At 43.0% G+C, this 27,573-nt stretch overlaps 1 protein-coding gene across 8 annotated transcripts in view; it reads right to left on the reverse strand.

Moving 5' to 3' along the window:
* TTC7B (tetratricopeptide repeat domain 7B) overlaps nt 1–27,573 on the reverse strand; it is a 178,621-nt gene that overhangs the window by 41,863 nt on the left and 109,185 nt on the right. For 5 of the 8 annotated variants that reach the window (XM_061611948.1, XM_061611947.1, XM_061611952.1 and 2 more), the window contains 3 exons: nt 27,162–27,259; nt 12,460–12,627; nt 2,811–2,861 (listed from right to left, as the gene is read on the reverse strand). In XM_061611948.1, coding sequence (XP_061467932.1) covers nt 2,811–2,861; nt 12,460–12,627; nt 27,162–27,259 — 317 coding nt within the window. The remainder of the gene's footprint in view (nt 1–2,810; nt 2,862–12,459; nt 12,628–27,161; nt 27,260–27,573) is intronic. The other 3 variants (XM_061611953.1, XM_061611954.1, XM_061611949.1) reach the window with 2 other exon arrangements.

The following is a 27,573-nucleotide window of genomic DNA, read 5'->3' on the forward strand; positions in this document are numbered from 1 at the left end:
GAGCTACCAAAATGTTTCCTATTTTCCTCCCAAATAATGTTAAATGGTTACATTGTAACCTCTTATTTATTAGCCATCATACTTTACACATCCACTGAAAGTTATCAGCTTTCTGGTCTGGCAGTATTCCTGTGGCTTTAAGAGTTGTAAGACAAGCTGAACTTAATCAGATGATTTTTTTCCTGGAATGTAAAAAAGGAAAATGTCATCTATTGAACTTCTGCTTGCTCCACAGCTATGAAAGGCACAGGACCTCCAAAGTGGAAAGCTTTAAAAGAGAATTACACATATTCATAGAGGACAAGGCTATCAATGGCCACTAGCCACAATGGCTGTGTTCTCCCTGCACTATTGGAGGTAGAATGCCTCTGAGTACCAGTTGCTGGAAGTCACAAGTGGAGAGAATGCTGTTGCACTCAGGACCTGCTTGCAGACTTTCTGTGGAAATCTGATTGACCAGAGAAAGAACAGGACTGTGGATCCAGCAGAGCTCTCGTATGCGCTTTTGACCAGAAATGCCTTCTGCTCATACATTGGAACTATGGATCCAAGCTATTACATAATTAATGACTTCTCACTTGGGCTAACATAAATACTGGAAGGGGAACCGCTATGAGAGGACATACATACACTTTGGCACATATGGTGACTGTGGTGAAGATTAACCAGGTCTCCTCATAACCAGCTTCAAACCCTGATTTAGTAAACACATTCTCTCTGGCATCTAGTTTTGTATATGGAAGAATCCCCACCCACCTAAAGCCACATTCACCCAATTGAGCCCCCACCTGCAGTATGAAACTGACACAACCCTGACAGAAGTTCACCACCTCAGTGAAATGAGACACATCTGGAAGATAGTACAGGCAAACATTTCAGGCGCTTTACCTAATCTCCATACATACATCCATGACAATTGATGAATACCTCCCATTTGTTTTTCTATTCCTATTCCAACTGGAGATTTTCTACTATAAACAATGGCTTGATTGCTGTTTAACTAGAATACTTGTTTTTGAGATCAAAACATTCGCTTTCTGAAGATAGTACGAATCAGATATTCAGCAGTGGCCTGGACCACATCATCTTTCTCACTTTTTATTACACTACATAGCTATTTGTGTATTACAACTTCACCCTATACCTGTTCCAGAAATTATTATCAACTTAACAAAAGTTACTGAGTCAACATTTCATTCACTGGGATGTACTTTGTATGAATGGCTTAATTTTATAATCCTTTATTTCAACAAGACGCATCTGCCACAATTTGAACAACCAACGAAGGAAGGCTCTCACTGTGAGAAGATGATTATTAAATCTGTCAGCATTTTTGCTGGTATTTACTTGGAGAAGGCCTTTCATTTCTGAACAGCTGATAAATTGGCTGGCTTCAGCACAAGAAAAAACAAAAAGACAATTCTGTATTGCTTTTCTACTTGAAGGTTTATAAAAAACAATATCCATGTCTTAATATGATGAGTCTGTTCCTACTTCCCTTGTGTTTATCTTTAAGATTGTCAAGTGAATGATGAAATGGTAAATACTTGACATAATGCAAATCCTTCCGAGGCTCACCCTCTCCTTGCTACAAAGTGGAAAGCTGTGTTTCAATCAAATTTCAAGAGAACAATGTATAATTAAAGGAATGGAATTGAGCAAAATCATGCAAGGGGAAAACACAATCAGATTTCATATGCACACACAACAAAACAGGCATCAAAGCATGAAAAAATCCCAAAATGTGTTGCATGCAGAGATCTGTATGCCAGTGCAAGTAAAATACTCTCCAGATGAAGAGACAGTACCTTCTGTAGGACTAAATAAAGCATGTATGTGTACAGTATAATCTAGAGATAGTCAACGCTGTGCACTTCAGATGTTTTGGACTACAAGCCTCATCAGCCCAGCCAGCATTGCCAATGGTCCAGGATGATGAGTGTTGTAGTCCACATCTGGAGTGCACCACACTGGTTACCTCTGGTCTAATCCCTCAAGACTGTGGGCAATATCCAATGTTAGTAATACTCTGTGCAGGCCTAGGCGCACTGAAATCCATGGCAAGTACACTGATTTCAATGGGTCTACTCAGAGTATGACCAAAACTGGATATGGCTTTCTACTAGCAACTGCAATAAAATTCATTCCCCACTTCAAATATGTAAAATGCTTGTTAATGTTTTGGAAAATGGATTACATGGGTTGGTACATGAAACACGAAAGTTCCCTTTTGCAAATTAATAGAACACAGCCATTAACTGGCAAAAATCTCTCTCAATATCCTAACTGAATTCAGAATGGTGAAAAAGACTACATAAACGGATGACAAAAAACACCACAACATTTGGCTTAAGAATGCTAACAACAGATGTTAAAGCGAATAAACTGTTTATGTTTTTAGAATAAACCTTACTTAATTTTATTTTTAGATCTTTTCATTGCAAGATCTGCCTGAAATGCTCTTATTGCTGTTAGCTGGAAAACTAGAAAATGAAACAGTTTAATGGGAGAAATCACAGATACTGTGGATTAAGAAGAAAAATAGATCTGTTCCCAAAACACCTTTATTTGCAGCCGTCCAGAAACTAATACTGCCTCTTTAATAACCGATCTCAAGTACTAGATGAAGGCATTCAGATCTCATAGGATTACAGCCCCAGGGGTAACTCAAATGGCTAAAGAGCAACAGCCTTGCTTTGCACAAACCTCCATGACGAATGGACAACATTTACATTCTGTGGTGAAGGGAGGGTGTTATTACTAAGTCTTTAGAAATTTTAGAATAGACCTGTATAGTAAATATTACTTACAAACTGAAAAAAGGGAGAAAAAACCATGAAAGTAAGCATCTGGAGGGTTGCCTTTAAACAACAGATCAAACCATAAATTAAAATCACGCAGAATAACAGCTATAAAACAGAATTACACAAAAAGCAAAATACACTTCTGATAACCTTCAAACTATAAGCCAGTTATCTTGTTTTCCAAAAGGATATTGGATATTTCAAATATGGAGTTCAATTCAGACAATTTTTCAGTAAGAATTTGGAGAAAGCAAGTGTTAAATAAAACCCTTTTATGCCATATTAACCATCAAATGGAATATATAAAAACAACAGAATACACATATTGATAGGAAGAAAGCTATTTCTACTCATATGAATTCAAAGGGGGAAGGAAGTACACAAACAACATGAAAATCTACTTTTAGGTCAAATGACAGTCTGGAATTGAGGCTCCTACAAAATTGACACAAACTTTTTTTTAAAAACCCGCTCTCAAACAGCGCAGCTTTCACTGGAGGTGGAAAATGTACATGCTACTTCTGTGTTTGCAATAACAACATCTCGTTATTGGTCAGATATCCATCCCTGTGGAACTCTAAGTCAGTTGCAGCCTCACCAACAAACTATTTAACACTACACAGGCCATACTACATTATAGCCAGAGCTTGGAAGTAACTCGTTATTTTTAATGAGTTACTTGTAATTCGTTACAATTTTAAACAACGAGTGGGTAATTCCATTACATTTGGCAAGTAATGGAACGACTAGTAATTTCCCTACTTTTCAGCTGCAACTTTAACGTTTCCACGTTAGGTTGGACGTTACTTGGGGGCGGGAACAAGGGGAAGTCAGCTCCTGGCTGTGATTGGTTAACACAAGACATGTGCCTCACACTGATTGGACCTCTGCGCAGACTGTCTCTTCCCTCGTGATCTGTGTTAGGAGGCACAAGGGAAGAGGTGAATAGGCAGGGCCTGCTAGCGTCTGAGAGGAAAAAATGGACGCCAGAGGAAAAAGCCAGGGCAAGGACAACGGAGAAGGCTGCAGCAGAATGGCGAAGAGCTGTGGAGGTGAGTGACGATGATTTGTGTGTGTGTGTGTGCCCCCCCGCGGCCCCTTCCGCCCCCTGTGGCCCCTTCTGCCCCCCACTGCCTCTCCTTGTCTCGTTGCCGCCCCCTCCATCAATCACAAGGCACTTCTGAAACTTCGGCCTATCAGAGCTTGGAAAAGTTACTTTTTTGAACTACAACTCCCATCAGCCCTAGGCAACATGGCCACTGGATTAGGCTGATGGGAGCTGTAGTTCAAAAAAGTAACTTTTCCAAGCTCTGGCCTACTTCTCTTCCTTCCCCCCTTTTTTGAACTCTCCCCCTTGTTCCCATGCATAGCTGTGTGCTGTATTTATCCAGACACAGCACTCCTGCCTTTTAAAATGCCGGCTAGCTTTTTATTGTATATTTATTTGAACTCCATCTTTTATTTTATTTATATTTTTGTCCTGTTTAATCACAAGACTGAATTGTATGTGGGACAAAAACTGTCTCAGTAATAATAATAATAATAATAATAATAAATCATTAGGCATATAATAAATGGCTTAAGGCTGATTTTTTTGTTCTTGGCAGAGATGAGGTGAGAAGTAGGGTCCTTGCAGCTCCTCCTCTCAGTCCCCCAGCTCTCAAACTCATGTTCTGTGAGAAAGAGAGAGATTCCCAGTCCCAGAGAGAGATAGACTGTTGACAATCTCTGCTAATATCTATACAAATGTACATAACATGCATCACCTGAACTCACATGATCTAGAGTTACTTTAGATCTTGCAAGATTTGCAAATGAGAAGCAATAGGGTTTTATATTAGTTCTGATTGTCTATTGGGCTATCATAGGTTATATGTTTTTTCATTTTCTATGGCAAAAACTCCAACTTCAGTGGAATTTATGTGATGCGTTCTAATCATTTGAATTTGGCTAATGAATGCTTTATTCTTTCATCAGAACTTTAGCAGTAGTACTAAAATATTAATAAAAAAGAAAAGGGAAGGAAAAAATACTTTACATACATCATTCAGCTGTATTACTCATTATAGATATAGATATAAAAGATAAACGGCATTTTGTCAAAAGTATTTTTGTCTACATTTTATACCTCATCCTTGGTTTTCCAAGCTTGGCATGGAATGCTTCTCATACAGAATTAATTTGAAATGCTGCATATTTATTATCATAATCATCATATTCAAAATAAAAAATATATGTACCACCTTCAAGTTGATTCCAACTTATGGTGACCCTATGAATAGGGTTTTCATGAGGCTGAGAGGCAGTGACTGGCCCAAGGTCACCCAGTGAGCTTCATGGCTATGTGGGGATTTGAACCCTAGTCTCATTTTGTTCTTACAACAACCCTGTGAGATAGTAGGTTAGACTGGCCCAGGCAGGGTTATTCAGTGAGCAAAAATGATGCAAATAGGATCTCTTTTAATTGTGCTATCGACCTGCTTACTTCCACTCTGACTGGGGGATCTTGCAGCATGGGGAAGAGATGGGGGCACATCACAGCTGAAGTTCACCCATATAGGAGCATTATCTCTTGTTTATTACAGAGACGCCTGTTGCAGGTTTTGCTGCTGAGAGCAGCAGTCAGTTAGTGCGGCCACTTGAGTCACAGCTTGTTGATCCTGAGGAGGCAAAACTAGAAAGTGAGGTTCAGAAAGGAGGCCCTGTGCACGAGGAGGAGGAGGGCACGAAGCAGTGCCAGTTGCCCACAGCCACATCTGCAGAACAGCAAGTACCATGGTTTGGCTTGGAGAAAGCTTGTACATTTGTGAGCCAGAGTGGGAAAAATGTTGTTGTACGATGCAATTACTGCCTTCCAAGGATCAAAACTCTGAGATCAGCTGTTTCCTCCTCATCCAATGTGAAGAAACATTTTGAGGTAAGCCTTTGTCATGCTGGTCCTCAAAGAGTGTCCATTGTCTATTTATGTTTAAATTGTGAAGTTCCTCTTCCATTTTTTCTTGGATTCATGCTTTGTTCTGCTTCCTCAGAGGGCACACCCTGAGAAGCTGAGAGCAATTGAAGAAGCAATAAAGGCAAGGAGACGTGGCCTTCCTGAACCAATGCATGACACCCCTCCTCCCAAAATGCTGAAGCAGCAGCAGACAACCCTTGAGAGGTGGGGATCTGGCAGGGAGCCTGTCACCCAGAGCAATCTCGACAGGAGAATCATTGATTTCATTGTAGAGGAGACATTACCACTTCAGACTGTGGACAAACCATCATTCATTAATCTGGTTCGCATTGGACTCCCCAAAGATCTCACCATCATATGTGCCAAGACTCTGAGAGACAGAATTGAGAAGAGAGCATGCCACATGAGAGAAACTCTTGCAAACGGAATGGGTGCTGTGGCATATATAGCAACCACTGCAGATTGTTGGACCAATGGCAAGAAGAGTTACTTTGAGGTAACAGCCCACTGGATCAACCCAACTACCCTGAAACGTGAGGTCGGGGCCTTGGCTTGTAAGCGTCTGAAGGGGCGCCATACATACAATGTCCTTTCAAAAGCACTGCATGATGTACATGTGCAGTACAGGATCCACAACAAAGTTATGTGCACTACTACAGACAATGGCTCCAACTTTGTGAAAGCGTTCAGAGTTTTCATGGCCAAAGAACCAGTGGAAGCTGCAGGCACCAGTGACGATGAAGCTAAATGAATTCTTTGCATCTGTCTTCACAGTGGAAGATATAGGGCAGATCCCTGAACCTGAACTAACATTTGCAGGAAGGGATTCTGAGGAACTGAGACAAATAGTGGTAACGAGAGAGGAAGTTCTAAGCTTAATGGACAATATAAAAACTGACAAATCACCGGGCCCGGATGGCATCCACCCGAGAGTTCTCAAAGAACTCAAAGGTGAAATTGCTGATCTGCTAACTAAAATATGTAACTTGTCCCTCGGGTCCTCCGCCGTGCCTGAGGACTGGAAAGTGGCAAATGTAACGCCAATCTTCAAAAAGGGATCCAGAGGGGATCCCGGAAATTACAGGCCAGTTAGCTTAACTTCTGTCCCTGGAAAACTGGTAGAAAGTATGATTAAAGCTAGATTAACTAAGCACATAGAAGAACAAGCCTTGCTGAAGCAGAGCCAGCATGGCTTCTGCAAGGGAAAGTCCTGTCTCAGTAACCTATTAGAATTCTTTGAGAGTGTCAACAAGCATATAGAGAGAGGTGATCCAGTGGACATAGTGTACTTAGACTTTCAAAAAGCGTTTGACAAGGTACCTCACCAAAGGCTTCTGAGGAAGCTTAGCAGTCATGGAATAAGAGGAGAGGTCCTCGTGTGGATAAGGAATTGGTTAAGAAGCAGAAAGCAGAGAGTAGGAATAAACGGACAGTTCTCCCAATGGAGGGCTGTAGAAAGTGGAGTCCCTCAAGGATCGGTATTGGGACCTGTACTTTTCAACTTGTTCATTAATGACCTAGAATTAGGAGTGAGCAGTGAAGTGGCCAAGTTTGCTGACGGCACTAAATTGTTCAGGGTTGTTAAAACAAAAAGGGATTGCGAAGAGCTCCAAAAAGATCTCTCCAAACTGAGTGAATGGGCGGAAAAATGGCAAATGCCATTCAATATAAACAAGTGTAAAATTATGCATATTGGAGCAAAAAATCTTAATTTCACATATACGCTCATGGGGTCTGAACTGGCGGTGACCGACCAGGAGAGAGACCTCGGGGTTGTGGTGGACAGCACAATGAAAATGTCGACCCAGTGTGCGGCAGCTGTGAAAAAGGCAAATTCCATGCTAGCAATAATTAGGAAAGGTATTGAAATAAAACAGCCGATATCATAATGCCGTTGTATAAATCTATGGTGCGGCCGCATTTGGAATACTGTGTACAGTTCTGGTCGCCTCATCTCAGAAAGGATATTCTAGAGTTGGAAAAGGTTCAGAAGAGGGCAACCAGAATGATCAAGGGGATGGAGCGACTCCCTTACGAGGAAAGGTTGCAGCATTTGGGGCTTTTTAGTTTAGAGAAAAGGCGGGTCAGAGGAGACATGATAGAAGTGTATAAAATTATGCATGGCATTGAGAAAGTGGATAGAGAAAAGTTCTTCTCCCTCTCTCATAATACTAGAACTCGTGGACATTCAAAGAAGCTGAATGTTGGAAGATTCAGGACAGACAAAAGGAAGTACTTCTTTACTCAGCGCATAGTTAAACTATGGAATTTGCTCCCACAAGATGCAGTAATGGCCATCAGCTTGGATGGCTTTAAAAGAAGATTAGACAAATTCATGGAGGACAGGGCTATCAATGGCTACTAGCCATGATGGCTGTGCTCTGCCACCCTAGTCAGAGGCAGCATGCTTCTGAAAACCAGTTGCCGGAAGCCTCAGGAGGGGAGAGTGTTCTTGCACTCGGGTCCTGCTTGCGGGCTTCCCCCAGGCACCTGGTAGGCCACTGTGAGAACAGGATGCTGGACTAGATGGGCCACTGGCCTGATCCAGCAGGCTCTTCTTATGTTCTTACGTTCTTATGATGATGGTGATAACCAGGAGGAGGAGGAGGCTGAGGTGGAGTTTGTGCCTATCTGTGAGATCCTGGACACAGGACCTGAGGCAGAGGAAGAAGCTGCGGACTCAGGAGAGGATTTTGTTTTACCACCACACCAGAGATGTGCTAGCCACACCCTCAACCTTGTGGCAACACAAGACATAGACGCCATGCTTTCTGACTCCTCCAAAAGTAGTCTTCTTGGTCCTTTCAAGAAACAGTTTCGTTCCTTGATGGGAAAGTGCAGCAAGTTGTGGTCCAAGCAGAACCAGTCAGCCCAGATTGCTGAGTATATCCGTGCGCAATGTGGTGTGTATCTGAAGGTACCGAATAAGACCAGGTGGAATTCCACCTTTGATGCGTTGAAGCAACTACATAAGGTCCTGTCAACTGTGCCACTAAAAATGCATGCCATAATGGACCGCTGCTCCTTGTCCAGGATCACAGCTGCTGAGATTGAAGTGGTACAGGAATACACAGAGATTATGGAGCCACTAGCCCAGTCCCTAGATATCCTGCAACGGGAGAACGGCATGTTCATGGGGTATTTGCTACCAACACTCTGCAATCTGGACCGCAAGTTAGAAGGACTGGAAAACAAACCTGAGAGGTACACATACTGTTTTCAGCTGCTGAGAGGTGTGCGCGAAGCCCTAAGAAAGCGGTTTGCAGCTATCTGGGAGGACAAGAGGCTTCTTCTGGCAGCCTGCCTACACCCTCGCTTCAAATTAGATTGGCTGGAATCGTGTCAGGCCACCACCCATACCAACAAGTAAGAACATTAGGGAAGCCCTTTGGGTGGATTACTCCAAGGGAAATGTTGTCTCAAGGGAGGTATCAGAGGGCTTAAGGTGGTAGGCAGGGCCTGGGCCTTTTCTTCCTGGGGCTCCTCATCACAACCTTGGGTTGCTGCAGGTAATCCTTAAGGGTCTGCTGTGCTGCCCCATGAGTGTAGTGACTTGGTCACCTTCCTACCTTCCATGTCATCATCAGGCTCAGGCTGGACCCTGAACCAGGGGACACGACAAGCATCAGGAAATGAAGAGCAGATGATGGTTTCCTAACATATATGTGTTAACATATCCTCTCTCTTTCTTAGATACACAATGGAAGCCTTGTTGAAAGCTGAAATAAAGATGGGTGTACTTAATGAGGACAGTGATCAGTCTTCAGATAAAGACCAGGAAGGAGATGACTTAAAAGATGACTTCTTTAACTTTCTGCCCCAGGGCAAGAAGTCAGCAGTGGACACTGCTGAGGAGGAACTGGTGAGGTACCTGAGGTCTCCCAGCAGGGAAGTGTCATCACTCCATGGCTTTCCACGGGTGCTGCGGTGTTTTTTGCAGCACAACACAGGCATGCCTTCAAGCGCCGCAGTAGAACGCCTGTTCAGTACTGGTGGCAACGCAATGACTGTAAAAAGACATTCCTTGTCTGACATGCTCTTTGAGCATCTTGTTCTTTTGAGACATAACAGAAACATATTATAAAAGCATTTCAAGTGTAAAATTTGATTTCAAGAGTTGGGGTATCTTCATTGCTTGGGGGGATGTGAGATTCTGTTATGCCATTATGTTAATCTTATGGATAAATTTTTTTATTCTACTACCCCCTGTGTGTGTGTGTTTATTTTTAATATTGTTTTAGGCTTCTTAGATGTGCAGCAGCCAAGGCCAGCACCTTGTAGGAGTTTTTTAAAAAAAGTAACTGAAATGTAATTGTAGTGATTACTTTTGAGAAAAAGCAAAGTAATCAGTTACTTTCAGAGCAATTGTAATTGTAACGGTAATTACTACTTTTTGGGCCAAGTAATTGTAACTGTAATTTATTACTTTTTAAAAGTAATCTTCCAAGCTCTGATTATAGCAGAATGCTCAACAGAGGCTCAATTTTTTTTAAAAAAGGATATTGTCTACCACACGTCCTCAACAGTTAGCATTTAAAGTAATAGCCAGTCCTCAGTTTCTTAAGCCTTTGTGGCAAAAGTAATTCCCTGAATGTTCATATCAGCACTCAGCTTTTAAGTAATTGCTCTACCTTAATTGTGCTAACATCACCGCATTCCCGTCCACTTCAATACTGATTCTGATACAGATCCATCAGAGGCCAGTTAATAAAAAATAAATGCCAAACTACCCCTTACAGCAATTATCTGGATGGAGCCATTTCAGACTGCACTGTTTGTATGCTCCCACATGTTAAAAAAAAAAACTCACTTCCTGTAGTAAACTAACACACTACTCAGAAAGGTTAGCACTGCATTCTTCCAGATGTGCTACTTTACTGCCTGGCCTGCAGTTCAAAGTGGCACAGCCCAGAATTCTGCTAGCTTAGCCTAACACCTCATCCTGTGTAATTTGCAGGATAGCTCTTAGAGGTGCAATATTTTTTAAACGTCCCCTATGAAGAACCAGGATCACAGACAGCCCTAAACAAACAAGTGGGAACAGAATGAACATTAATATAAAAGCACAACTGCTGTCCTTTCAAATAGCATTTGAAATAGGAACCAACTACACTGTGACCTGATTAATTTGCACTCCTTTGCTACTTATTTTCTAGCACCTGTCATCTGATTCTGTGCCAGGGACAAGGCTTTACTCATTCAGCTCTACTCAAATGAATAGATTAACCCAATTTATAATAGCCCCCCCCAAGAGCAAAATAATAATTTTCTTCCTGTCTTTAAGCGAGTGTCTAGGAATGAAAATGAATGCCAATTATATTTCATTCTGTCAGTTAAAGGTCTTAACATTTCAAAACGTGGTAATTGTATGGAAGAGAACAAATCCAATATAAAAGTAGCACCTATCAAAAAAAGTAGTGGAAGGAACTGAGTTCCTTCTACGCAAGGATCAGTATAGGAGATGGTCCACTTCACAATAAGGGGCAGGGTTAAAGCAGTATCAATCAGTAATGCTAAACTTACAAATTTGGGAGCATGCTTATAATATTAACAGCTTAATTTGCAAAGGCAGCATCACAATAATGTGATGGCATGGGCACGTTACAAAGAAGTATCAGCATGCCCCACCAGGGACCAGACTTTCTGTAGGTTGAAGCTTGAGAGCAGGGGGGGGAGGTAAAATGGCACCCCATTATTATTATTTATTAGATGTATATCTTGCCCTTCCTCCCAGTAGGAGCCCAGGGCTCCTTCCCTTCCCTTCCGTACTTATGACTCCAGGCTCACAGCCAAGACGTGGCTGCCTTAATCCTACTCCACAGCACCTACACAATATACAGTTTTCACCACATTTGGATTTTACATGTGCATATTGGTGCACACCTAGAATAGTTTGTGGGTACGTCATAACAAATAATGTAGTAGTCTTCAGATTTGCCAGTCATGATTTGGCACTAAGCCTCTGAAGTGGGGCACAACACTACAGCTTGTTATATGGTGTTAGCACTGGGTACCAGTGTTAGCACAACAGACTGGTGGAACAGATGTGTAACATGTGGTACTGACCTAACACAATATTGCAGTAGTGTCTTATGCCAGCACTTAATCTGTGCTCTCAGGGAGGCAACAGAGCCCCCTAGTGGTCCCTTGTTGTAACATTTTTGAGCCTTTCAAGTCTGTCGGAACTGAAATAAAATGGACTGCCTTCAAGTCAATTCCGACTTATGGGTTACCCTATGAATAGGGTTTTCATGGTAAGCTGTATTCAGAGGTGGTTTACCACTGCCTTCCTCTGAGGCTGAGAGGCAGTGACTGGCCCAAGGTCACCCAGTGAGCTTCATGGCTGTGTGGGGATTTGAACCCTGGTCTCTCAGGTCGTAGTCCCAACACCTTAACCACTACACCACACTGGCTCTCTGTTGGAGCTAGACAAGGCTAATTTAATAGCATGCCCACTTGCAACTATCAATGCTTACTTGAAGGAACATACTGTATTGCAGCCTAAAACTCTGGCAGTTCCAAATGCCCTAATGATTAATTTTTTTAATAATCAAAATTTATCCAAAGGGAAGGTGGCACTAATACTAAATACCTTCGTATTAACAACATTTCAGTGCAATTGATGCTTAACAGTTACAGAGATTATCAGAAGCACAAACAGAGCAAACTAACACGCCTATCAGAAAGAGGAAATCAGTTTACAGAGCGACGGTTCGCAGGGCCCAGGAACGAGGTCACAGTATGGATTGGTTGCATAGGGCCAGGCAAAGGTATCAGATTTGGGATGAGGGTGAGGAGATTGAGGAGACATAAACAGGTGGAGGAGAGATTCTGTTCTTGAGAGAGGTGAAGATGTGGAGGAATCAGAAGCTAAAAAGTAAAAGAGAAAAATATAAAGAAAATGCCAGGAATAGGTTTTGAATAGATTAATGGATGCCATGAAAGTAAGAAAAAATAATGTATAGCCCATTTAATAACCACTAAAAAAGAATGCAACAGTTTCCCACATAAAATATGTTTTCCTAGAACCACTGCAAAGGTCACTTTTCTTGTACAAAATAAAAATATAAAAAAAGTTTACTGAGATTTGGTGGGATACAAAACTAGCTTCAAATAAATCAATTCATTTTGGAAAGGAAAATGGTTATTATGGAAACATTTGTAAGGCAGGCTATTTGACATGCCTCATAAGAATAGATATGACAGAAATTATTTCCTAAAACAGGAATTGCCAGCGTGGTACCCTTGAGATGTTGGTGGACTCCAACTCCCATCAGCCCAACCCAGCACGGCCAATGGTCAGGAATGATTGGTGTTGTAGTCCAACAACATCTGCAACAGCACCATGTTGGCCACTCTGTCCTAAAACACAAGCACCTGGAGCTGCTAAACATTCACCCAGGGTAGAAATAAAACACTAAGTTTTTAGGTGATTGACATCCAAGTTTGATTTTTTTAAAAATAATTCTTTGAATCACAGCAGACAAGAGGCCTGCTTCACCACCCTGCTCCAAGGAAGGAATGAAGGATGTACTGATGTCACTCAGATGGCAAAACATCTTGGTTAATGTGCTCAGGTGTAACTCAACATTTGTTTGCTCATACATTCCCTTCTGAACTGCTGGGTAATATCAAAGGCAACTTTTTACCCAGCCCTTTCTCTCAGGAGCTTAGGGTGGCATACATAGGGTGATCTCATTTTATAAATAAGCCAGGTAAGATCTCAAACAGTTACCTCACAATAATTCCAGTATCTTCCTATAATTTAAATTTTGGAGTGGAACTAGACTCCCTCCTGCTCAATACGAACCATTCTGCTACAAGTGTAGGTGGGAAACTTGTCACAGCTGGTACAGCATGAGTGGGTGAAGACAGCCTAGATTTACTGGGCTGCACACCACTGAAACAGCTTTACTGGATGACATTTTGCAGATGCTACAGTACTGGAGGGGGGAAGCTTTCACCACAACCATTGCAACCACAGAATATTCTTTTAAAAAAGAGATCTATGCCACAACTGGTAAATTGTGTATGAACTCTGATCTAGTTATAGACCTTCCCCAATTCACTTTTCCCCCTCCTCTCTCACTCTTCAGTAAAACCAGGAATCCCAGTACTGATGAAGCAGCAGCAGAGTAGCTGGAGCAACCTGTCAAGGATCAACTTTTACATTTGAACCTCTATCTTGGAAGATTCTTGGAATCATGCCTCGATGAAGATCAGAATAAAGTGCTTAAAGAATAGACTTGCAGTTAGCTTGCTAAAAGGTGGGCAAACAGGAGTTGCTTGCCAGAACCACTATTCAAGTTGTCCTAAGACACAGAAGCATAGGCAGGCTGGTTAAAAAAAATCCTAGGATTGTATTCAGTGTAGGGCTACAGAGATCATTCCATCCAGGGCCGGTTCTAAACGGCGGCCAGGTGGGGCACTGGCCGAGGGCCCATGGAGCTACAGGGGCCCCTCCGCTCCCCTTCCGCGATCTGCGGCAGGAGCCGTGGATCGCAGGACAGGAGGAGCTTTCAAGCCACCCGCCATCCCCCGCTTCACCTATCTTTCTCTCTGCTGTTTTTTGCAGTGCGCTCAGGGTTGCCATCAATCAAGATGGCGGCCGAAGTTTCCGTAAGGGGCTGAAGCCTCTACCGCCATCTTGGTTGATGGCAGCAATGTGCATGCACACGTGCATGCCATCAACCAAGATGATGGCAGAGGCTTCAGCCCCTTACAGAAACCTTGGCTGCCATCTTGATGGCACCCCTGTGGGCACAGTGCGCACAGCCGCAAAAAACAGCAGAGAAAGGTAGGTGAAGCGGGGGGATGGCGGGCGGCTCAGAAGCTCCTGTCCTGCGATCCGTGGCTCCTGCCGCAGATTGCGGGAGGGGAGCGGAGGGACCCGAGGCAGGCTGGTACCCAAGGGCCCCGGCAAGCCTGGAGCTGGCCTTGATTCCATCAGTCTAAGCATTTCTGACCCTCCAGAATAGATTTGGGCAGGGTGTGGGGGGGAGGGGAGGCAAATCCTGTTGCGTTCGCAGGAATCCTTGTGTTGGCTTCCACTAGCGCAACGATTAGTTGAATATCATCCCTAATCTACAAATTTATCCTAAATCCAGATTAACAGCCCCTAGTAAAAAACTTAATTATTAGGTCCATCACCACTTGCAATTTGGCCTCTAAACTATGATGTGGCTTTGCTATACCTGATGGGATTTATGTCTCCTAGTATCTGATAGAAATCATGATCATAGGGTGGGTGGGAGAAATCTGGACCAGTTTAAATGGATGCCAGGAAAAAAGGGAGGGACTTAATAAGACATTTACTGAAGAGCCAACCTCCAGTAAAAAGGAGTTTACCTCTCCAATTTGCCTCTTGGAACACCAGTCTGCTGACCCATTTTAATATCTTTGGGTACAAAACACCTTTTCAGTGGGTTGTATCCATCACTGATGAGTCCATTTACTGTCTGCCAGCTCACTACTAGAGCACCAAAGATCCAGCTATATCCAAATGGGAAAGGATCCATGAAGCAGTCACATTAAAGGTCCTGCTGGCTCAATATCAGCTTTCCTAGAGGAACATGGAAATCTGCCTTATACAAAATCAGACCATTGGTTCATTTAGTTCAGAAATGTCTACACTGGCTGGCAGCAGCTCTCCATGATCTCAGACAGGGTTCTCCTGCAGTCCTATCTAGAAACGCCAGGGATTGAACCTGGTACCTTCTGCGTGCAAAGCAGATGCTCTACCACTGAGGTATGGACTGCAAGGAGACTGTGTGGGATCTGAATTTGCTGCAAGCAAGCATACCCTTATTCTGCAGGTGACAGGATCAGATTTATGCTTGGGTGACTTAACAGTTCTCTTGAACAACTGGGGGATGTTTCAACATATTTTGCCAGGACAGGAACATCCATCAGGTGGAGAGGTGTTGAAAGAAAGATACAAGGACCTTGGATTAGTGAAAGTAAGTAAGAGAAGATAGGCAAGGGAGTTAGAAAAGAAGTTATCTAAAATAAACAGGTGCCTAATCTCTGACCAAGGTTGGAAAGGATTGGGGGAGTGGCTGGGTGGTGTGCCCCTCTGCGGAAAAAGGAAGCAGGTTAGTTCTTGGTTTAGACTACAAGAGAGAAAATTCCCATTGGTACATTCACCTCCTGTCATTGACCATAAAAATTAAAATTACACACCTCCACTCCCCCCAGGCCAGCTCTGAAAGCTGTCCGTTGGGAAATGCATTTCCAGCAGAACCGGAAGATGGGCAAGAAGCCTGTTACCAAGTAGTGGGAGGGGTAGGCCAAAGGGTATATAGGTCCTTCTGGCCTTCGCCCCTAAGTCTCATTAGAGATTTCATGTCAAGAGCAGAACGAGGAGAGCAAGTGAGCAGCTGGAGAGGTGAGGGACAGCAACAGAGACCTGCGGAGGGTGCGTTGTGCACAGCTGGTTTGCTCCATGATCAGCTGGGTGGTGAAGATTGCTTCAGAGTTTGGGGGTCGCTGGGTGGTTCATGGGTGGTGCAGGTTGTGGGGTGGCCTTGCAGCCATGTTGGTTTGGGGATTTTCAGCCTTCTGGGGGATCTGATTTGGTTTGATCAGGTTTGGGACCTATCACGAGGCCCCGGGCCTGCAGTTGTGGCCTCCCTGGATCCAGAAGTGTTAAACAACTATCACCCAGTAGCAAATATCCCCTTTTTGGGCAGGATGCTTGAGAAGGTGGTGGTGGTTCAGCTTCAAGCATGCTTGGAGGAAACCGATTACGTGGATCCATTCCAATCTGGCTTCAGGCCTGGCAATGCCTCTGAAACTTCCTTGGTCACTCTGGTTGATGACATCAGTGCCAAGAGAGTGATAAGGGGAATGTGACCCTGCTCGTTCTTGATCTCTCAATGGCTTTTGATACTGTTGAACATCTAGAGGAGGTGAGAGTTGGGGCACTGTGTTTCAGTGGTTCCGCTCATACCTCCAGAGGCGCTTCTAAAAAATTATGGAAGGCTACTGTTCAGCACGATGGGAATGATCCTGTGGTGTTCCACAGGGTTCCATTTTGGGGGGCCCATGCTATTTAACATCTTTATGAAGCCACTGGCAGCTGTCATTAGGATATATGGAGTGAGGTGCCATCAATATGCAGATGACACCCAGTTCTACTTCTCTATTCCATCTGAATCAGGAGAGGCAGTTGAGGTGTTGAACTGGTGCTTGGAGGCAGTGATGGACTAGACATTGGCCAATAAATTGAGGCTGAATCCTGAAAAGACAGAGGTGTTATGTGTCCAGAGTTCTAATGTCCAGGAGATAGGAAGATGGCTTGTTCTGGGTGAGGTTGCTCTTTCCTTGAAGGAGCAGGTCCGCAGCCTGGGGGTACTCTTTGATCCAACACTGTCACTGGACGTTCAAGTGGCCTCAGTCGCTAGGAATGTCTCTTTCCAGCTCCAGCTGGTTTGCCAGCTTTGGCCCCTTTTGGACCGAAAAGACTTGGCCACAGTGCTCCATGCTCTGGTAACTTCCAGACTGGATTATTGCAATACATTCTATATGGGGCTGCCCTTGAAGACAACCCTGAAATTTCAACTGGTCCAAAATGTAGCGGCCAGATTACTGGTGGGGGTTCCTTCTAAAGCTTCTAAAGCTCCTATAACCCATTTTTAAAACAGCTGCTTTGGTTGCCAGTTCATTTCTGGGCCCAGTTTAAGATCCTAGTGTTTAAAGTGTTGTTTAGGTTGTTTTTAACTGTTTTAATTACATTTTAAAATTGTTGTAACCTGCCCTGGAACCTCTGGGTAAAGGGCAGGTATAATAATAACAACAACAACAACAACAACAACACCCTAAACAACTTAGCTCCCAAATATGTGAAAGACTGCCTCCTTCCCTACAGACTGTCCTGCCCGAAGTTGAGGAACGGAGTCTCACTCGGCTCTCTTTTTATTAAAGTAACAGTTACACCAAAAGCTTTACAACTCATCCACTTAGCTATGCTTTCTAAGAAGCTTGCCCTGACTAACTCTGTCTAAGCATGACTGTGCAGCAATTCGAAGTTGACGCAGCTAAGACCCCCCCCGCCTCCTTAAGAAGCCTGGGTTTTCGCGTGAAGATGTTGGCTCCTCCTTAACGACACTTGAAATTCCCTCTTCTGCCGCCGGCACGAACAGGGGGACCTCTGTCGGGAGAAAGACAGAGGGAGTGTAACTCTGTTGGTTCTCCTTGATCTCTCAGCGGCTTTTGATACCATCAACCATGGAATCCTTCTGGGGCGACTTGCGGATTTAGGAGTTGGAGGCTCTGCTTGGCAGTGGCTGTGCTGTGGCTGTGCTCCTACCTCGAGAATCGTCTCCAGAAGTTGGTGCTTGGGGAGCATTACTCGAGTCCCTGGGTACTCCAATATGGGGTCCCGCAGGGTTCAGTTTTGTCCCCCATGCTCTTTAATATCTATATGAAGCCGCTGGGTGAGGTCATTAGGAGATTTGGAGTGCGTTTCCAGCAATATGCTGATGATATGCAGCTCTACTTCTCCTTTTCATCTTCTTCAGGTGAGGCGGTTAATGCACTAAACTGCTGCCTGGCCGCAATAATGGACTGGATGAGAGCTAATAAACTGAGACTCAATCCTGACTGAGATGCTGTTGGTGGGGGGGCTCTCTGCCCAGATGGGTGATGTCCGACCTGCCCTAGATGGGGTTACACTCCCCCTAAAGGAGCAGGTCCGTAGTTTGGGGGTCTTATTAGATCCGCTCCTGTCACTGGAGGCTCCAGTAGCCTCGGTGGCACGGAATGCATTCTACCAGCTTCGGCTGGTAGCCCAACTACGACCCTATCTGGACAGGGAGAACCTTGCCACAGTTATCCATGCTCTGGTAACCTCTAGATTGGACTACTGTAATGCACTCTACGTGGGGTTACCTTTGAAGACGGTTCGGAAACTTCAGCTGGTGCAGAATGCTGCGGCCAGAGTTCTTACTTGGACTAAAAAATCTGATCATATAACACCTGTCCTGGCCCAGCTGCACTGGCTACCAATATGTTTCCAGGCCAGATTTAAAGGTTGGTTCTTACCTATAAAGCCCTTAACGGCATCGGACCGCAATACCTGGCGGAACGCCTCTCCCGCTATGTACCTACCCGGTCACTGCGCTCGACGTCGAAGGCCCTTCTCCGGGTTCCAACGCATAGGGAGGCCCGGAGAGCAATAACTAGAGCTAGGGCCTTCTCAGTGGTGGCCCCCGAATTATGGAACGCCCTCCCTGACGAGATACGCCTGGCGCCTTCCTTGTTATCTTTTCGGCGCCAGGTAAAGACCTACCTCTTTGCCCAGGCATTTTAAATTTAATTTTCATTTATTTTAATTTTAATCTTTTGTCTTAATTTTGTTTTTAAAAATGTTTTCTATTGTATTGTACTCATACCCACATGTATTTTAATCTGTTTTTACCCTGTTGTACACCGCCCTGAGAGCTTGTTGCTATAGGGCGGTCTAAAAATGTAATAAAATAAAAATAAATAAATAAATAAGGGGGCTGGCTCTCGGCTTCTCCCTCTGAGAGTTGCGAGCGGCCAGCCTGCTCAACCATGGGAACCTGTGGGGCGCCCAGCTGGGAAACGTCAGGTCTAGCAGGCAGCACCTCAACTGTGGGTGGTGGGATGGGGGGTGCACGTAACAGTTCAGTCTCCACAGGGGCAGACTCTTCAAGCCCTTGTTGCACTTCAACAGGGGGCGGGGGGGAGCAGAGGCAGGGGAAGTCAAAGTGTCAGTGCCTGAGATGTGCGTGCTCTGAGAACTCTCCCTGCTGCTTGTCCCCTTCCCCTGCTCATAGTCTGGTGCCTCGAAGGCTCACCTACCCACCTGGGTCACTACACAGACCCTCTCAGGTGTTGAGATCAGCAGAGGGGGCCCTTTTGATATTTCCGCCAGTTGCATCTGGCAGCTTCATTGTACAACTTTCAGCAAAAGCTAAAGATGCACCTCTTTATCCTGGCCTTCCACATCTGAGATGTATATTTTTAGGACCGACCCTATTTTCTGTGATGTTGTTTAGGTTAATTATTTTAATTGTGTGTTGTAACCTGCCCTGGGACCTCTGGGTGAAGGGTGGGTAAATAAGAACAACAACAACAACACCTGGCCACTTCCTGGGGAGTGGGAAGAAGGGTTTAAGTGCCCTCAGGCCAGGCCAGTCACCAGAAGGCCACTGTAGGAAAAAAGGAGCCTAGTGCTGAAGAGATAGATGGGAGCACCCAGGAGAAAAGATGGATGTCCCTGAAGGCTGCAATTCTAAACATACTTACTAAGGGCTAAGCCCCACAGAACTCAACAGGACTTACTTCTGAATAGATATGGTTAGGATTCTGTTGTTGGTAAGCCTTGACTAGGGATCCTCTGCAAAGATATCCATTTTATTTAGTTATTTATTTATATCCCGCCATTCCTCCCAGTAGGAGTCCCAGGGCAGCAAACAAAAGCACTAAAAACACTTTAAGATATTATAAAAACTTTAAAATATATTAAAACAAAACTTCCTTAAAAAGCATCTTTTTTAAAAAAAGATTTAAAACATATTTTAAAAAAAGATTTAAAAACATGTTAAAAAAGATTTAAAAACATATTAAAAAGAAATTTCAACACAGACACAAACTGGGATAAGGTCTCTACTTAAAAGGCTTATTGAAAGAGAAAGGTCTTCAGTAGGCACTGAAAAGATAACAGAGTCTGACTAATATTTAAGAGGAGGGAATTCCAAAGGGTAGGTGCCACTACACTAAAGGTCCTCTCTCTGCCTATGGTGTGCGGAACGGACCTCCTCATAACATAACTACAGGAGGCCCTCAAAGGAGGGTTGGCAACCCCGTGCTTGGAATACCCTCCCCTAATGTGGCTGCTCCAAACATCTTTGCAGACTTGACCCTTCACTGCAGAGAGAGGTTTGAGAAATGAGTAAGATTTAGGAAGATTCGCTACCATTTTCTGCCCCTTTTTATCCTCTCTACCCTTTTCTGCCTACTCTGCGGGCTGCTATAAACTAACTTTAACAGCCAACCTAATTTTAGTGGGTAATAACTGACAGAGAGAAAACACACATGGTTTGGTCTACCTTCACAGGCAGTACATTGGGAAAAACAGCAACTGAAGCCACACTTCCCAGTATGTGAATTCTCTTTTACCACTATTAGGCAAGAAACAAACCATCATGCAACCAACAAGGTGCATCATCAATGGGGTTTAGAGAGTTGAGCTGAGCTCATGGAACCACTGTTGTTGCTTTTATGGATGTAAGGGAGTGAGGTCAGAGGTAAATGAAATGCAAATGAAAAAGAAAAACAAATGACAGTGATGATTTCCTAAATGCAATACCATACCAACCACAAGATTCCTATGAGTAAGGCAGAAAACTCAGCATCCCACAACCAGTTCCTAACCAAAACTAAAAAAATCCTGGCAGCCAGTCAGTCAAGGTCACAGAAATCCCCATGCAGCACAACCTGACCTGGGAGCTGCAGTTAGTGCAGAATGCTGTGGCATGATTGCTGACATGAGTGAGACCATATTAGCACATAATACCCCTGCTCTGAAATCTGCACTGGTTGCCAATTTGCTATGAGGCCAAGTTCAAGGTGTGCTTCCATGTTATGGGCGCCACATAGTACTTGTTCTGCTCTTGTAATAAATTGACCCTTTAGTGTTTGCAGGACCTATGCTTTGGAAATCCCTGCCTATTTGGCACCTGCTAAAAACATTTTTGTTTAGGCAAGCCTACCCAGGCATGTAGAAGCTATTATGTTTTTTTCTATTTTTAAAGCATTGTTGGTTTTATTATTTTGAATGTTTTTAAAAACTGTCTTTAACTGTTTTTGCCAATAATTTCATTATTGTAAAAAAACGCTTTGAGGTTTTTTTTTATAATAAAGCAGTATGTAAATGTTGTAAATAAAATACATAAATAAAATTCGGGATCACTGTGGCCCTTGGGTCTCTTTCCTCTTTTAGGCACAAAGGAATCTGCCTTATACCTAGTCAGGCCATTTGGGCCCATATAGCTCAGTACTGATGACATGGACTAGCATTGGCTTTCCAGGATTCCAGACAATAGTCTTTTCCAGAGATTGGATTTTGGACCTTTGCATGCATACCATGTGCCCTACCATTGAGCTACAGCCCTTCCCCTGTTTAAAAAAGTCTCTTTTAAAATAGTTCTTTTCAATTCACTAATGAATGCACAGCACACCTAGGGTATTATTATTATTATTATTATTATTATTATTATTATTATTATTTATTACACTTATATACCGCCCGACTAGCAGAAGCTCTCTGGGCGGTGAACAACAAGGAATATAATAAAATACACAATATAATACAATAAAAACATATAGCATATAACAATAAACGATCAAAAGTCAGTTACAACAAAAAGAAATCAATAACTTAAGTTAAAAATGCATTGGGAAAGAGGAAGGTTTTAACCTGGCGCCGAAAGGATAGTAGTGCCGGCGCCAGGCGCACCTCCTCGGGAAGACTGTTCCACAGTTTGGGGGCCACCACTGAGAAGGCCCTAGATCTTGTCATCACCCTCCGGGCCTCCCTATGAGTCGGAACCCGGAGGAGGGCCTTCGTAGCAGAACGTAGTGAACGGGCGGGTTCGTATCGGGAGAGGCGGTCCGACAGATAGCGTGGTCCCGTGCCGTATAAGGCTTTATAGGTCAATACCAACACTTTGAATCTGGCCCGGAAGCATATTGGTAGCCAGTGCAAGCGTGCCAGAACAGGTGTTATGTGCTCGGACCGCTTGGTCCTTGTCAGCAATCTGGCGGCCGCATTTTGCACTAGCTGCAGCTTCCGAACTGTCTTCAAAGGCAGCCCAACGTAGAGCGCATTGCAGTAATCCAAACGCGAGGTTACCAGAGCATGTACCACCGATGTAAGGTCCTCCTGACTCAGATAGGGACGTAGCTATTCAATTAAACCATTCAATTAAAGCACATTTGAAGCACATGAATCCCACCACAGAATAAGAACATAAGAAAATAAGAAGAGCCTGCTGGATCAGGCCAGTGGCCCATCTAGTCCAGCATCCTGTTCTCACAGTGGCCAACCAGGTGCCTGGGGGAAGCCCGCAAGTAGGACCCGAGTGCAAGAACACTCTCCCCTCCTGAGGCTTCCGGCAACTGGTTTTCAGAAGCATGCTGCCTCTGACTAGGGTGGCACAGCACAGCCATCATGGCTAGTAGCCATTGATAGCCCTGTCCTCCATGAATTGGTCTAATCTTCTTTTAAAGCCGTCCAAGCTGGTGGCCATTACTGCATCTTGTGGGAGCAAATTCCATAGTTTAACTATGCGCTGAGTAAAGAAGTACTTCCTTTTGTCTGTCCTGAATCTTCCAACATTCAGCTTCTTTGAATGTCCACGAGTTCTAGTATTATGAGAGAGGGAGAAGAACTTTTCTCTATCCACTTTCTCAATGCCATGAATCATGGGAACTGTAGCTTGTTAAGGGAACTATAACTGTGAGGGGAAAACTATACCTCCCAGGATTCTTTGGGGGACATCATGTGCTTTAAATGCAAGTTGGATGTGCTTTAAATGTATTGGGTAGTTCTACTTCATAAACTTTGCCTGCATGTAAATAATTTTAATTAATTTTATAAAAAGGAAATCACAAAGTTTACTGGGTGACCATGGGCTACTCACCATCTCTCAATCTAATCTGCCCCTGAGGGTGGTAACAACCGAGGGGGACCATGACCACCCCGAGGAAGAAGGGCACACTTAAAATGTAGAGGAAATAATAATGTACAACCGTAATGTGAAATCAGACACTTATTGGGACATAGTATGAAGAAATATTTATATAAGCATGACTGTCAAAGACGTTTATTTTTTACACAACCTGTAAAGATATTTATAGTGCAATTATATGCATCTTTACTCAGAAGCAAGTCCCAATGTATTCAATGGGGCTTACTCAAACCGGCAAGCCTGCACAGGACTGCAACCTGAAGTGATTCAGAATCATGCCACTTTAAGCTGTTTTGCAACTGTTTTATACTTGTTTTATGGCTACTGGATTTTAAATGGATTTATTTCTTGTTATGAGCTGCTGAGGTTTCCAACCCTACCTCACAGGGTTGTTGGAAAGATTCCAGATACACACACACTGGAAATGTAAAATTACATACACCCCATATGATAGTTTATTATCAAAACCAGTTGGTCATTACAGAACATTTTAAAAAAATCAGTATTAATAGTTTTGTACAAAATAAAAGCAGTGACACCTAGGTAAGCCCCATTTAATTGCTTTAAAAATAGGATTGGAGAGGAAGAGAAAGATTTACAACAGAAACACAATCCTTTGCTACATTCACTCAAAAGTCCCATTGATTTACAGCACAATCCTAACTATGTCTACTCAAAAGTCCTACTAAATTTAATGGGGTTTTCTCCCAGTGGGTGAGATTAACATTGCAGCTTTACTCCCAGAAAAGCAAGTACAGACTTAAAGCTTCATATTGGGAAGGTTTTCAAAACAGGCTATGAATTAGACAAACTGCCCTCTTCAACAGCCCAGGAAAATTTAAACAAGCTGCATGTACACTTCTTTTAAATTTCTGTTCAAAAATTATTTGAAAGATAAAACGTATAATATGCTATTTTTGCAAGTAATTTAAAAAACCCTGCATGTACACTTTTATTATAATCATAACTGAAATTGTTCACAGTAAACAATTGCCTACCAAGATCCTGCTGTGATTTTTTTGTTCTACATCTCCTGACCTGCACACACAGAGAAAGGGATTTTTGCTACTGCTGAAAGCTATATACTTCCTCAATTTATGAGATTTTCAGACAAGCAGGAAAAGACAACAGTTTTCTGGCCTTGCAATGGGTTCTAGCTATTTCCTGAAAGTCAGCAAATCCCGTGTCAATCACAACCCTGACTCCAGTTACTGGCTACAAACATGAAAGGGCAGGGTTAGAGCAGCCAGCTACAAGCTCATTTAATAGAAGTTGTAGGGGGTGCTGACATTTTGGTGTATATCTCTTGAACCAGATCATCTAGAAGCTTACTTTTTTTAAAATGAAAGCTGAGAGTCTGGAGATTGAGGTGACTCCCCCAGAGACCCACAGAGGACCCTCAAAAATTCAGAGTCTCTGGGTGAAAACCAGAGACCTGGCAACCTTAGGCCTGACTGGTATCATATCTCCATGAATTGGTGGATGAGTTGTTATCCAATGTCATCTGCCCTGTAGATTAGGGGGTTCATTCAGTAATAGGTTGTTGAACTGGGGTGTTTGATTGTTTTAAATTTGGATGTATTTTCTCCTTCAGTGTTATCTGGTTGCTTTAGACTACAAAGGAGAAAATTCCCATTGGCACATTTACTTCTTGGCGTTGACCATAAGAATTAAAATCACACACCTTTCATTTTAGCATCTCAAATGAATACACCTAGGTTTAAAATGTGCACAAATAATAAAAATCCATTAATTTAATGATTGGTTTTTGAAGTGCATTCTGAAGACAGACGTGCTAGTAGAACGTATCTAATGAATTTATCTTGTTTCAATTTTTGTAGCAATCTCGGCTATCCTAAGGAAATAACCTTTTTCTTAAAATCTGTAAACAAAAAACTGTACCACATTTCATATTTGGATTTTCAAAACTCCAAAATTTAAAATTTAGTCTTGACTATTAAAAAAACAGTGCCACTTTAAACAGATACTGTGTAATTAAGGTCTTTAAATAGAGACTTACTGTAAAGTAAGTGTTATATTTTGAGCTGGATGTTAGATAGCCCTGTGCAGATCACATTGTGCCTATGCACAACAGGTGTTCAGCCCCACCTCCTTCCCAGTTCCAGCCTCCAAACTTGCCTGTCATTTGTACATTGGACATCAAATAGGGGGCAATGTGTAAAGGCCCTTAATTTGAACATGAACTCATCGCATTGATAGCAGAGAGGTCCAGAGAGGTGGGACCAACTAGTTATGGCCTGATTCTGCCACTGTGTATAGGTGCTAAGTTGTCTGCAAATAGCTAGTAGGATTTTAGAATTAAAGCCTGCCTAAATAAGAACTCATATATATAACAATGTGAAACATTACAATTCTCACACAAGACTGGGAAGCATGTACCATTACCAAGACACAATTGGAAAGGAAAGATAGTACAGAGTTGCACATATTAGCCATTTTCATTTAAAACACCAGAAATGGAGATTTCTTTCTACATTTTATCTTTAATAACAAAGAATTTTATTCTTAGCCATTATGGCCACACAATGCTTGCCTGTGAAGATATAAAATGGGTTTTGTACTCCAATGAAAACAGATGGACATAAAAGAGATTACCCAGAGAGATTAGGGACCAATGGCGCAGAGTGGTAAGCAGCGGTAACTCAGCCGAAGCTCTGCTCACGGCCAGAGTTCAATTCCAATGGAAGGAGGAAGTTGAATCTCCGGTAAAAGGGGTCGAGGTCCACTCAGCCTTCCATCCATCCCTGGTCGGTAAAATGAGTACCCGGCATACGCTGGGGGGTAAAGAAAGGCCAGGGAAGGAACTGGCAAACCCACCCCATATATACGGTCTGCCTAGTAAACGTCGCAAGACGTCACCCTAAGAGTCGGAAACGACTCGCACTATAAGTGCGGGGACACCTTTACCTTTACCTTTACCTTTATGGGATAAATTATGCTATTTATTTTAGTTCTCCGTTAAACGATAGGTTCATTATCTGACATGCTGTAAAATAATTTTTAGTTTAAATGTGTCCTCGTATTATGAGACCATCCCTAAACTGAAGTATGCTTCTAATTAGCCAGTAAAAAACAAACTAGAAGTTGTGCAGGAAAGCGTACATTTCTTTATACTGTAAAAAATATTGTATGTTCTTAAATATTATTTAGATAAGACACAATGCAGCAAACTTCTTTACATGTGTGGAAGGGTTTGCAGGTAACAAATGGGGCTTGGCCTTCCAAACGATGCAGGAGTACAGATCCCATCATCCCTGGCTATACTGGTTGGGGCTGATGGGAGTTGGAGGTCCAGACATTAGCCATCTGCAACAGGCTTACTGTTCAGTACACATGCACAGGATTTGCAGCCCCAGTCACAAAGGCCTTTGACTTGTGACCTTTTGGCCCTCAGCATACATAATGCTTGTATTAAACACTTAACTCAAGAGAGAGCAAACACACAACTTTAGAGTAGGCTTTAGTAGTAGTTTATTGTGCTTAAGCTTGTATTTCATGTGTACAAATGTAATGCCCTTATATATTTTTGGAATAGGTAACTAAACAAAACCCCAGTAAATATATTACAGCAAGTCAGCTGTTTTGATTGGTTTTAGATCATAGCATCTAGCAGACAACACATATTGCCTCTGACACTTTATTGTTGTAGACACTAATCCTCACCTGTTTCAGGGTCACTGAAGTCTGGCAAAGTAATAGTACTAAGCTGTCGCCTGTCGGCAATGGCTCTGTCTAACAAACTGCTGCCCCGTCCAGAGTCGCTGTAGAAAACAATGCAAGGCATTAGTTGTTTAAAGCTTTAAAAGAAAAGAGTAAGATTTAGGTTACATTATAGTTCTTAATATATACAAATCAGTGCTATGTGTCCTTTCTCTGTTGACAGGATACACAGCAATTCATATGCCCCACAAAAAACATTGTATTTTATACTAGTCAAAATATTTGCACACTGGGGTTCATATTATTTCAGAGGTTTCTGAAGGGATAGACAAAAACTAGATTGGGATGCACTGGGTAGATATCTGGGTGATTTACAGCAGATCAGCAAGGGTTCTTTTCTTGCAGATCTTTCAAA

The sequence above is a fragment of the Rhineura floridana genome, chromosome 2, assembly GCF_030035675.1.
Source record: "Rhineura floridana isolate rRhiFlo1 chromosome 2, rRhiFlo1.hap2, whole genome shotgun sequence".
Taxonomy (NCBI): Eukaryota; Metazoa; Chordata; class Lepidosauria; order Squamata; family Rhineuridae; genus Rhineura; species Rhineura floridana.